Below are 13,749 nucleotides of genomic sequence, written 5' to 3' on the forward strand. Positions count from 1 at the left end.
AGTTCAAGAGTCTTTTCCACTAAACTGCCCTCTTTGAGGTGTATTTACTAGACTTTACACCACAGTTTCCATTTCAGAAATGAGTTTCAAGTAGAAAGGGAGAAAAGCGGTTAAAAGTGGCCTCCCTGGTTAACGCTGCCAATCCTAGAATGTCTTGTGAGTAGGATGGACACTTTTAACAGCTTTTCTCCCTCATTATGAAAAGACTCTTTCTCAAAACATCTGCTGCTTAGTAAATTTACCTTGTGGGAAGCAGTTTGTATTTTTATCTGCTGCTTACTTATTTCATTAAGAAAAAAAGATCTTACTACTGGGCTTGTTAAGATTTAATAGGGATGCATAGATGCATGCTGGCCCTTTCTAACAAACATCTACCACTGGCAAATGATGTGGGTATCTATAGATATAATGCTGACATCTAATGCACTTAACTGATGATTTAGAGAATATGTGACCAGTTGGACAAAGTCAGATCTGTTTTCATGATCAAACATGAGATAAAACGTTGGCATTGTGCAGAGTTATACAAAACATCAGTATCGACAAGGTTATTTTTAGCATCATGATAATACAAGGGGCACATTTCTATATAATATCAACACACTGTTAAATAAAGGACAGTAAAATATGCAAGACTTGTTGTAGCCTACATAATTAGTTGGTAAATTTAGTTGCAGCTAGAAAACATGAATCTTTGCATTACTATGACTGAAACTGTCTTTTAAAATGCATGCAAATAGCTTTCTTTGAAATTTTGATTTCAAATGGTATATCTTTCCCATCATTGTATGGATAAATAATGAAATATGTTTGAAATGAACCCAGTTATAAGTCTGATTTATGCTATAATGAAAGCACCATGCCCTGTTAAATTCCTTGTAATGTAAATTTACCCAGCTTCTCTGTGCAGCATTATATGCTTTAACAACCTCCAGTAACCATGGGAGTTTGGTGCCAAAAATTAATTACCAAAAGACAGAGCTGCCAGGCCTGTCCATGCTTGCATACAATCAACTGCTTGCTAACTTGTCAGGAAGTTCATCAGGAAGAAGGATTATTGATGACAGGGACATGTCACCATCCACCGCAGTGAGGTTCTCCCCCAGTGAATGTGTACTGGGAGTCTACCAGGCCACTGCCATGCTAACGCTAAGGTGAGACAGAAAGTTAACCAAGTGTAGCTTTGAGCTAACATTAGCATTTTCAAACGATGATAATGCTCACACACTGTGGATTCCTTTCAGATATAAAAGTTACAGCCCAATTGAAGATGTTTTAGTTATAATGTTGTTGTAGACTGATAAAGTGTTGTGCCTTTTTATTTCTGTAGTTGAAAATCTTAGTTTACGGTGTTAGCATGCTAATCGAAGTTAGCACAACGTTCAGCTAAGGCTAACAGGAAGGTAATGCTAGCAGCTTACCATTTGAGCCTCATTAAGACATGAACCTACAGCAGTGTATCAGGGCCACTGTTAAAATAAAGTGATGTCTTAACATTAGAGGACAAAAGGGAAACATGTTGGAGAGAAAAACTAAAAGATTTTAAAATAAGAAAGTTGTATATTTCTGAGAAAATAAACTGATTTTTTTAGTGATTGATTTTGACTGTAAACTTGAAAATTTCAAGTTTATATATTATTTAGGACATCATTAAGCCATTTATTTATGGTAAATCAAACTGTAAACAGTGGTTGGATAGCCCCAGTTTACAGAAATGTCGATTAAAAGTCAAGATAATAATGATTATGTGATCATTTTTGGCTAAAATTATAACCTTGGTTCTCAGACTCAGTAAAAAAGTATGGTTTGATTAGTCTCTTATCTGCAGGACTTATGCAAGGAAAACAGTGTAGATATTCTACACAAAAGGCTATGTTTGGCTTAATAATCTCAAAAATGTTAAGTTCTGGGTCACATTTATTTAATAATTTTTAAAGTAAAAAATTTAAGCTTTTTTCTTGTCACTTCATGACTTTTTTAACCCAAAAACTGTCTTTAAAATTAACAGTTCGTCTTCTCTTTTAATTCTTCAGGGTAGCCCTGATATGCTGTCGTATTAACATAATAGGAAAATTAAAAACACTGAATACATCATTGTAAAATGACAGAAAACACGAGTTATTTAAGGATTTTTCGCCTGGAACACGGGATGTATGATATTATTAATATGATAATGGTATATGCAGCTTTTAGCTCAAAAAGTGAATCATCAGTATCAGCAGATATGAAATATTCAACCAATGTTTTAGCTATAAAAATCTGCCTATATCAGCTGTAGATAATAGTTGTACTTACAAATAGTTAGTGGAGTTTTATGTCAGATCAACAGATCTATGTATCTGAAGTCTTTATTCATCATTATTCCTTTCACTTTAAAGTCTGAAATTTGTGAATTTGTCCATCCTCAAACTTTAAGCTGTGTGTTGTAAGGACCAAAGTTGTAGGTCTGAACTACATGTATAAGATGAGGTGTTGATACTGGTCAAATTATTTCGTAAATATCTGCACATCAAATATTGGCAAAAATCATGTCTACCTGGAAACTTTAATGTTTAGTAGAGAGTGTCTGCATTTAATCCAGGTTTTTACAGATACCTATGTTCTGTTATGTCATTTTTACTTAGTCAAAGCTCTTCAACTTCTGTCTGATTGATAATACCAGAAGTAAACTTTTAGAAAATAGGTTTAGAAAGTATAAAAAATGTTTCTGCTTTTGCCAGTGAGCTCTTCATATCAACCTGTGATTATGGCTGAGTTTAACCTTATTTCCAGGGTCACAAAGGTGTTTTATCACCTCTAATTTAGTGTGTTTGTTTCTATTTCCTTGGTGTCGGCGTGTGTGTGTGTGTCTGCGTGTTTGTATGAGGGTGTGTTGATTCACGAATTGAAGGGAGTGGAGCTGAAGGGTGTGACTCTGACACACACTGTATCATACCGTCCAGGTGAGACGCTGTTTATAAAGCAGCCGACAGGCTCCAACACACACATTAATATCTGAGATAACAGAGCTGATAAAATCACACACACAGGTGAGTCTAACGTCGAGGAACAGTCCACCGGCTCGGATTTACCTGAATTTTTCTGCTTACTGATATTTCTCCTGGTCTTTTTCAGACTTTTTCACAAGAGGAACACAGCATGAGAATATTTTTACTTCTAGCTGGTAAGCATTCATTTTCATTATCTTACACAGCATAGAAAAGTACTGAAACTTCATTCTTGTGGCTTTTAAGCTCCTACAACATCAGGAGTTTGAAGTATTTAAGTTTATTTTCCCAAAAAGAGAAAGCAAAATAGATAGAGTGCCTGCTGTGATTGTTTGGAATGAAAACTTTCACACCCTTGTTTTATCCAGTCATGATTGTACACGTTTTAATAACCCTGGTAGGATTTCATAATTTCATGATAAGCTTTCCACTCTGTGTACCTTGCTGTTGAAGGGAATTATACAGTAGTTCTTAAAGAAACCTTAAGTAGAAAATTAGCCTCAGTCTTCTTAGGTGATACATTGTTAAAAAAAAAGTTTGACTTTGTCAAAACCACAAGAAAAGCCTCCTTTTGGAGGACTTAAGATTCATGTTATGCTTCAATTTTGGGTTTCAGAATGCAGTCAGTTTTTAGGTTGAAATAAGAACCTTTAAAAAAAAACATAGTTTCATCGATTAAATTATTTACAACGCTGAACTTTTCCAGTATAAAGATGAACAAATATGATTTTTCCACCAAAATCTCTGACGGTGATTTATCAAGGATAAGTCCTGGAAAAAGATTCTGAACACTTGTTTGTAAGAAAGACCATGCCAAGTAAAAAAATGGCCTAAAAATTCATAACAGGAGAAGTTTGAACCAAGAGATAAGTGTAAGGGTCCAGAGATGAAGGTATGAGGATAGAGGGATGTGGGATGACTGTTGGACTGTTTTGTGCTGGTCCAGTGTGAGAAAACCTGAGGATTTGAGACTCTAAGTGATGGAGCCAGTTGGTGTGGAGTGGGTTTATGGGTTAGATGATTGACTGGTGCTAGCTGGTGTTGGTACAATGTGATGAAACCAGAGGACCTAGGACTTTGGGTGGGGGAACCGCCTCTTTGTGGTTCCTGTATTTAAAAAAAGGGGAGTTAGAAACCAAGGCCTTTTTGGGTGGTTGTAAACAGAGTCAGAAGAATGCAAATGAGTGAGGCGGATTTATATAAATTTGGCTGGAAAGGGATTTTTTTTGGAGGCGTTGCTTTATGTTCCTGAAACATGTTTAGACAAAACTGTTTTAAAAGGCATTTAATTGTTTCATTGATAAAACCCTAAGAAAGTGGCTCTTCACAGTTTTTTCTTGCCTGAAGACCATTGTATAAACTGTTTATTAACTGCTTTATCACGATTTTACTTAATATTTGCAAAACTAATTTTGACAGCCTCAGAACAGACAAAGCCTTGTGCCCCTGCTGGGATCTTTGGCGTCCCCCTAAGGGGGTCCCGGACCCCAGGTTGGAAACCACTGCTCTATAACATACAGAAAGATTTTACCTCTTCAGTCTGACCTTACAAGAGCTTTTTAGCTCCCTATTCTACTTCTAATTTGTAAGGCAAGTACTGAAGTAGGGGAGTTTTTACCCCATATTTACTAAGGATGCACAGATGCATTGGTTTAACATCAGCCAATATCAGCCATTTAGACAAACATTGGCCATCAACAAACAATGTTGGTATGAACAGATATCAGCGGTAGATGCTTGTGTGTTCTGTCCTAAGACATTATTGCTGGCATTTATCTAACCTAGCTGCTGATTTAGAGAAAATTATTTTGGAGCAGAAGAAGTCACCTGTTGGACAAATTCTGATCTGAAAATGAAATCCCTTACCATCACTGAGGAAAGTTCTGGGTGTATTTCATGACAGTGACCTCTTGGGTGAAGGCTGTTTCGCCCACAGGCAGAGTTTTGCAATAATGTCAAAGGCAATGGGACATTTTTTTTGTTTTTTTCTAAACACTCTTTTTATTTGATTTTTGGCACTTAATTAACAAAAGTTTCACACTCGTTACAGTGAATGTGTGCATTCTGACATTGGCAAACGATGTCACTATTAGAAATAACAAAGGCAGTAACAATAGTAAAAGATAACCTGATTAAAGACAAACCAACTTAAAAATAAAGATAATTATAATAATAATGATAGTAATAAACAGATTATTAAACAAAGGAACAAATAATGAATGCAATGGGAAAAAATATGAAACAACTTTAAGCTGCTGTGACTAAAACATCTGTGGTAGTAGCTTAACAAATGAAGAGTGATTTTTCCACATAACACACATGTGCAGGGTGATTCACACTCAACTCTGTTCTGTATAAAAGCTGATGAAACCACAAAATCTTCCACTTTGTGTCATCATAGTTCCTGTCAGCCTGTTGGTGAACTGATCTGTTTGTATTTAGATATCACCCCAAATTTTCAAACACTGTCTCTTGAAGAGGGCTTCAGGTTCAAATGTTGCAAGTAAATGTGTGGGATTATCTTCTTTTCTTCTCAGTCAACTCAAGAAAGTAGAGACTCTTAATCTTGATTGCACCAGATTTCCAAAGCATGTACTGTTGTTGTTTTTAAGGGTCATTTAAGCAGCTTGACCAACAAAAAATAGACTTTTCATCTAAGGCTGAGTTTGAAAGAGGACCTTGATGCTCTTGATGAATCTAATTGGTAGTATAATTACAGCACATTGTAAAGTAAATGGTTTCTTATCATGCTCCTTTCTCCTTCACAGCCTTAGCTGCAGTATCACAGGCCCAGACGGACTGCTCTAGGGGGGCTTGTTATCCACCCACCAATGACCTGCTCCTGGGCAGAGGCGAACGGCTCCACGCCTCCTCCACCTGCGGCCTCACAGGCTCCGAGGTCTACTGCACCCCATACCAACAGGTAGGAAAACTTATCTCTGTTAAAGCATATTAAATCTCTGAAGATTTTAGCTTGGTATCACTCTCTTGGAAGATCAAATCCTATATTTTTCATATTGATAAAAGAGACTTTAAGTTAAGGATTCTAAGGAAAAAGCCATATCAGTACCAAAGTACAGTTTGTGAATCACCAAAACCAGACAGCAAATTAGCCTTGGTTATTGATATTGGCATATAAAAACTCATATCAGTCAGACCAGAACACACACACACAGTCACTGCCTCCGCCTCGTGTCCACCCGGGTTGTGCATGGGCCTGTACGTGAGATTTGCACCGTCAGGAGGGGAGCGGTGTAGAGGTCATGGTGAACAGACAGACGTACATGTGTCTCTGATGATTTTGGCTGGAATATCAATTTATGAAACAGTCTGCTTTGAGCACCGGAGCGTCATGTTGCAACTGTACTCTTTGACCATCGTCTGAAAAACCAGCAAACCATCTGCCTGCTCAGCAAAAACCTCCCCTTATTGGACTTTAGTGCTGATTTTGAAATCAACTTTAATTGTGTAAATCTGAGCACACAGTAAGCAAGAGGTCCTTTAGTTGCTTAAATAAGGCAAGCCATGGGCACTGTGCATGCTTTGAAATTAGAGTATGAACAGCTCTACTAATATATAAACCCAAAACCCGTGATTTATCCTTAAAGACTGCAAGCAGCTTTCATGCTTGACCTGAAGTTTTCTCCCAAGGTCATTTTTTAACACTTAAAATATTAGAAACACCTTCTTTCATGTATTGGTTTGTGTAGAGCCTAAAACCTTGTATGTATAAAGTATGCTTTAAAGTTACTTGAATAGATCAGGGGTTTCTCAGTGCCACTTTTGACCCCCAATGGGTCTTGACCCCATTGGGGGTCGTGAGACACTGAGGGGGGTCTCCAGATGCCTTAAAAAAAATCTAAGAATATTTTTGAATTACACTGTTGGCATTTTTTTTCAAATTTTAACCCCTTTTCATCACTTTTTTCCCACAAATTTTTCAAATTTTAACCCTTTTTATCACTTTTCCCCACAAACTGCCAATTTTAACTCATTTTGCAACTCAAACCCCTTTTCTTTCCATTTCAAACCCTTTCCACCACTTTTTTGCAAGTTTTTGCCACTTCTACACCAAATCTTGCAACTCTGCCTATTGTTGGCTCTGTTGACACATTATATCCACTATTAACCCCTTTTACCACTTTTTTAAGCCACATTTCACAATTTGATGTGCCTGTTTTTTTTTGCCAATTTCTGACTATTTCTGTCTCAGTTAACCCTTTTTTTGCCAGTTTATATCATTTTTCACCCCATTTCACCAAATTTCCACCTATTTTTTGCCACTTTAATGCCAATTCAGCCACTTTCGAATCCCCTTCTACCACTTTATATGCCCATTTTTGCAAATTTTTTTGGTTATTTTTTGCCACTTTTATCTAATTTTTGGCATTTCTAACTAATTTCTGCTATTTTTGAAATCTAATCTTACCACCTTTCCCACCGTTTTTTGCCATTATTAACCCATTTTTGCTATTTTTAACATATTTTAATTCTGTTTTTAACTGAAGGATTTACATTTTAAAGAGGGCTACTTACTACACAAATGAATTAAAATTTGCTTGTTTGATAAGAGTGGTTATTATTCGGGTAAAATATAAAATACCACATCTTAACTTTACAATGGACCATGGTTTTGCTGGTCCCCAGTTTGGCTGGGCCCCAGAAAGCTCTCCCATTTTTCCCCCCTAATGGGTGGCCTTGTCTGCACATGACTTTTCTTGAATGTACATGGCTGTGTTCAGCCACCTTCAGGTACGGTGGGGGTCCCTGGTCCCTGGCACCCTTATTTTGGGGGTCACGGGCTGAAAAGCTTGAGAACCCCTGGTATAGATTACCGCAACTAAAATATACTGAGAAAAGTCACTTGCTAAGCCTGACTAACACTTCTGCATCCAACCAACATGTAGCCTTAAACCTACGCAGAAGCTTATCTGCACAGCACATCTTTAAAAATGAAACTATGGTAAATTTAAGAATAATAATCACTGGTGACAATCCAACTCATCAAATGTAGTTGCTGAAATACTAAAATATCAGAAGTGCATGTCCTCTACTTTGACTTTTTTATCAGCTATATAATCCTTATCTATCAGCTCCATCTCTTGCATAACTTGCTCCATTTCAGTTACTTTAGTGTCCTCTACACAAACAAGCTGAATCTGTGGCAGTGATGGAACCTGGCAATATATCATGCATGGAAATTAAACTGCAGTGCAGACCACTGTAGAGCTTCTTAGACAAACTAATGCTTGAATATGTTGTGCTCACGCAATATGGAAAAGACTGAATACACATAAATCAGCCTAGAGGTTAAGGCTTAACATGGTTGTTCTTTGAAATGATTGGGTTTTTATATAGTACTGTGCAGAACTTTTAGGCACATTTAGGCCAAAAATTGAGGCTAAAATAAGGCCTGTAATGGCTAGTAAGCCCGCCTGAAGGCACCATTGGGCCGAAAGGCTAGTTGACACAACTCAGGCCGTTCTCTGGATGTCCTTGCATATTACTAGTAGCATGGAAAAATAATCTGTTGAAAAGTTTACACCTTTAGAGAGGATTAATGGGTGGATGTGGAGAGTAAGCACGGCCTAGGGTACCGTCTGGGTGGATAGAAAGTTTGCCACAAGCCCCTGGTTGTGCTGTGGATACCCTAAGGGCCTTACACTGTCCAGTGGTTTTAGGGCATTTTACCAGGGGTGAAAAGGCCCAGATAAAAGCAATGCCATCAAAGTTGACCAGGTTTTATCATACAGTCAAGATTTAGAAAAGCACTAATGAAGGGATTGAGAAGAGGCAAAATGAAGCAATAAAGCTCTACTAGTCCTTCCCCTTCCTTACGTAATTAAACAACTTTATAAAATAGAAATCTCTCTTATCCCTTTGCTGTAAAAAACATATCCATCTGAATAGCAAACAACACATAATAGGTACCGCAATGGCCAGATGTACAATGACAAAAAAATTGTTTGTTGATTTTCTTTTCCCCAGGGCATTGGCAGGGTCTTAAAAGGTATTAAAAGTTGATAAATTGGTTTTGCAGAAAATAAAGGCTATTAGAAAGTATTTTAAAAATCCTAAACGCAAGAAATCTTACATTTTGTAGCTCATTTTAATGTTTGTATTTGTCCAGAGAAGTGGTAGGCTAGTTTCTCAGCTTTTTCTTACATTTACTTTTAAGGATGGAACTGCACCCAATCTGACTTACTTATTAATTTGTCCTTCCTCTTGAGATATCAGTGTATTAGTGCACAAGTTAACTATGTAATCAGTGCAAGTTTTATGAGAAGTTGTTGGAGGAGAAGGTGTTGGAGCCTAGGCTGGGATGGATGTGAAAATTTAACTGATTTTGCAAATGAAAAGCAGCTTTGCAGTAAAGCTTTTGCCTTGTGTAATACTAGTACAGAGTCTGTAAACGTTAGCACTTCTAGCATCTCTAAGATAGCTTTCCTTACAATCTGCATTAACAAAAAAGACCTGGATATTCTTGACTTTGTCACGTTTTCTTCTTAAACTCGGTGCAAAACATTCACCTAACTGTATCATCGATGTAACTGGTTAGGAATCAAAATACGGATACTTTTTGAGCCCTTTGTGCACAAGCATAATTATGTGAGGTTTCCAGCAGATCTTGTGATCTATTAGAGCACTCAAAAACATCCATACCCTTTCTGTCTGTTTAACAACTCCCAAACAATATAACCTTGGCTTTACTTAAATTTGAATAAACCCATTATTATTAAACAGGTATTTAAGTTTATGCAGTTCATCACTGACCAAAAGGATCAAACCAACAGATTACTTAATGGATTACTAACTGATTGTTGCTGTGCATTCAGAAAAGATTATGTGGAAGGCTATTAGAAAATATGTTATAATACTGGGGCTTATAAGCTTTGTCATGGTTTTGTGATAAGAAGGATGGTGCAACAGAGCATGAGGACAGCAGCTGGACTGCAGCCTGGCAGCTATCAAACGTCCTGCACGTCCACCTCAATGTCAAAGTCTCAGTTTGCAAATAACTGTTGATTCACATGAAATTTATTGGAGTAAAGTACAATCTTAACTCAGAAATGGGGCAGGTAATCATCACCTATTTAAAGACTGCATTCAAAATCAGACCCAGGAGACAAAGGCGCAGTAAAACGCAGGCAGGTTAATCTTTGTGTTTACGTTACATAACCTTCATTCCCGTCAGGGTGTGCTGTGTTTATGACGCCTTAGGAAACATATAACTCTCCGACTGATCAACACTTTCCCCTCCTGCTGAGTTTTTTTTTTTTTTACCTGAGCCGTGCCTCGTCCAGACAGGGAGGGGCAGGAACACTCAGCTGTATCTCAGAGCTGACACACTGAAACAAACACACACACGCATGGATGACTGGCGATAAAGAGCAAGAATTACAAAGATGAAAGCATGCTCACACAAACCTGTCACATCTTGTTAGGTATGCCTCAGCGCTGAGGGAGATTTTGAAACAAATAATCAAACCGAAAACTTTAAACATAAGCCTCTCTCTCACAGACGTGCAAGACTGTTAGAAGCTCTGGTCACCATAATATCCAGAATATCTTTCATTACTAATCCAGTCTAGATGAGGGAACCCTGGCCTCTTCTTTATGGAGTCTGAGTTATTTGTTTTCAAACCTTGTTCTGTATGCATCGAGGCGCCTCCACACAAAGCATTAAGGATTTACATCAGGCGTCTGAATGCCAGATTGATATTCCTTATAGTGCAATGTGTAACTGGGATTAAAAAATAAGACATAGAAAGTTATTCCTCAGCAAGAACTGCTTTTTATTGACAAGCCAAGACTGATGTACCAAATTTCTAATGAAATACACAAATAGATACTACTGGGAGGAACTTTTTTGGCAGCTTTTAGTTACATGGATCTCTGCTGTGTCAAAGTCATTTTTTACCATTCTTTAAATGGGAGTTTCTTATCTGCTTTTCCCTCAATCTTTCAGTTTGTTTGTATTATTTTCTTGTTTTCATTCTTAATCAAATACAAGAACTAAATCTTTCTGTTAGAACTTTCATTTGTGTAAAAGTAACAGTGCAAACAACATTCAGCTTGCTTGACAAACAAAAACTAGACAACATAAAGTTGTTTCTTCTCAGTGCAGTTTAGAAAGTAGTTTAAAAAAGAATTATGTTTCACTAAGAATGTCCATGGATTATAGCACTGGTGGTTTATCCCCCAGACTGGCTTATGTGTTAATAACTAAACTACTAAAACACTAAAGTCCTAAAATAGTAAACTGCAAACTCATATAAAAACCACTGCTGTGACTGACCAACCTGTGTCCTACCAGACTATATCAGGTTTTCTGTCTTTGGATTTTTGTGGCTTTAAGAGCTAGTTAAAAAACATCACGTTGTTTAAGCCTTTCAGTGGTGAAAACAAATCCAATAATTGTTCAGCTGATAGAGGACTACAGACTATGAACTTAATGCAAATAGTGTGTGTTTGCATTAAGTTGTTGTTCAGTGACAAAAGCCATAAACATTGTGAAAAAAGCCACTGTGATTCACTTTTTACCCACATATACAAAGTGAAGAAGCAGCTCTCTGTCTGATGCAATCTAGGTGAAGTTGTGGTCACACACACCCTACTCCTGTGCAACTTTAGATAACATTCATTGGTTTGTATTAAGATAACAAAGCACACACTTAAGACTTGCATTCAAGTTCAGCTTGTAAGGTTTTGTTTAATTTATGAATATATAGTGCAGAATTTCCATATATTTTATAGTAAACTTAAGTAAAGCTTCCAGTTCAGCACAGGGATGAACCGAACATCCAATCATCTGTTGGTTTCAAACTCTTTGAGGGGAGTTATAAAGACTAGTTTACTAGATTAAATTGTTTTAGAAGGGTGCTGAGTTATTGAAACTTCACCTAACCTCACTCACCAAAAATAAATCTTAAGCCTGATTCATATTTCTGCCCTGAATCTATGCAACACCAACAGCATATGGCAGGGCAGCTCTGATCCCCAAGCAGAGGCCTAGGCACGTAGCTTGACGTGCACCTCAAAAATGTTTACGTGTCAAAACAGCACTGACTTCAGGCACTGCGATTGGTCTTCTCAGAAGCACTGGGTGACTGCCAATCTTTGAGTAATGTCTACAGTAGTGGTTACCAACCCCTTCTTGTATTTAAGAAAGGCTAAGCCCCCCAAAGAACCACAGAAAATAGGTCTACATATGTTTTTGTGCCAAAGGACATTTGTATAAACTATCGACTTTTTGACTACGATCGTAGTCAATACGTACAAATCTAATTGACAACCTCAGATGCTGCCAAAATCTTTGACAGGCTCTTGTGACCATTTTAGGAACTGCTTTTTTCTTGCTTGTTTGTCAGTGGCTGTGGCTAAATAGCTTAGTGGTGCCCCTTACAATATTTCAAAAATCAGCCCCTGTACCATGTTTAACCTGGGATTTGAAATTTGGTGGGCATGTGTATGATGTTAGGACCTACAAAAAATCCTCATGGACCCATGTCACCAAATAAACAGGTAGTCTGGCATTTTTGATTTAAAGGGGACTTATTTTACCCTTTAAAGACAAGTTTATATTGTTCTCAGAGGTCCCCAAACATGTTTATGAAGTCTGTTGCTGAAAAAACACTCCAGTATTAGATTTTTTCACGTCTAAAAATACCCCCTGTTTCAGCCCAGCTCAGAATGAGCTGTTTCTGTGTCTGTGGCTTTAAATGTTACTGAAATGTTTGACTCCGCCCCTGACCACACCCCTCTCAGGAAATGGATGTAGCTTAATGAATGTGGCTCTCCTGATCCTCCTCTCAGCTAGCACCTGAGAGGAGGATCAGTAGAGGAGGGCGGAACTTTCCTTCAAGCAAGGAGGGCCAACCGAACCTGGAGACAGTGCTTACCTCCTACATGACATCATGAGGGGAAAATCTGACGACGATTGGTTGGTTTCGGCACACGTTTTCTAAAAGGTGGAGAAAGAGAGAGGGGGTGAGGGAATGGATTTTTCTGGTACTTGAGGGGATTGTGAACAGGCCAGGGGCACATATTTTTGTTAGAAAAGTCTGAAAAATTGATTTTTGCATAATATGTCCCCTTTAACTTCATATAAAAATGTAAGTCAGTCTAATTTTTCCAGGGGTCTTTAAAGGGTTAACTTCTATACTTCTATACTGTACTTCTAGAAGAGACCTTTGTTATTGGTTTGTGTGCAAAACTCGAAAGGCATAGTCAAACTCTGAGGTTTTAATGGCAGTTACTTTATGAAAATATCACAGAAAATCCTTTCAAACTTGATCGCATTCACCTCAAACTTGGTTTACTTTTCAAGATGACAGATCATTCCTAAAACTGCTGCCATGATGAGCTATTATTCGCCATGAAACAGGAAGTCATCTTTTGAAGGAAATAAACACAGTTTCAAGAAAACTGGTGGGCACAAGCCGAGCTGAAAAATTAGGAGATCAGTGGAGCATTTTGGTGGAAGTGGCTGAGTCTTTTGGTGTCGTATCGCCAAATCAAAAGGACTGCCATTTTGAATTTCATGTTAAAGAACATTGGTTAAAACTTGACATTTCTAGGCCTCATCATGTGATTAACTTAGCCTAAACCCATGTTAAATTTTGTGTAGGACTGGAAATGCCTTGTAGACAAAAACTTTATTTGGCTCATTCACAAAAATAAGGGGTGTAGCTTTGGTATCTCCTCAAAATTTGATGTATCGCCGTGTAACAGGAAGTAAAGCTTAATCAAACATACAGGA

General features: G+C 37.6%; 1 protein-coding gene across 2 annotated transcripts in view; it reads left to right on the forward strand.

The window, feature by feature from the left end:
* Positions 1–992: 992 nt before the first annotated feature.
* LOC121507444 (laminin subunit beta-3-like) overlaps positions 993–13,749 on the forward strand; it is a 33,187-nt gene continuing 20,430 nt past the window's right edge. Inside the window, exons 1-3 of one of the 2 annotated variants that reach the window (XM_041783773.1) lie at positions 993–1,154; positions 3,115–3,163; positions 5,756–5,910. In XM_041783773.1, the coding sequence (XP_041639707.1) occupies positions 1,110–1,154; positions 3,115–3,163; positions 5,756–5,910 (249 nt within the window). In that variant the 5' untranslated portion in view covers positions 993–1,109. Of the gene's footprint in view, positions 1,155–2,910; positions 3,030–3,114; positions 3,164–5,755; positions 5,911–13,749 lie in introns of those variants that run through there. The other variant, XM_041783774.1, reaches the window with a different exon arrangement.

The sequence above is a fragment of the Cheilinus undulatus genome, linkage group 3 (assembly GCF_018320785.1).
Source record: "Cheilinus undulatus linkage group 3, ASM1832078v1, whole genome shotgun sequence".
Lineage (NCBI taxonomy): Eukaryota > Metazoa > Chordata > Actinopteri > Labriformes > Labridae > Cheilinus > Cheilinus undulatus.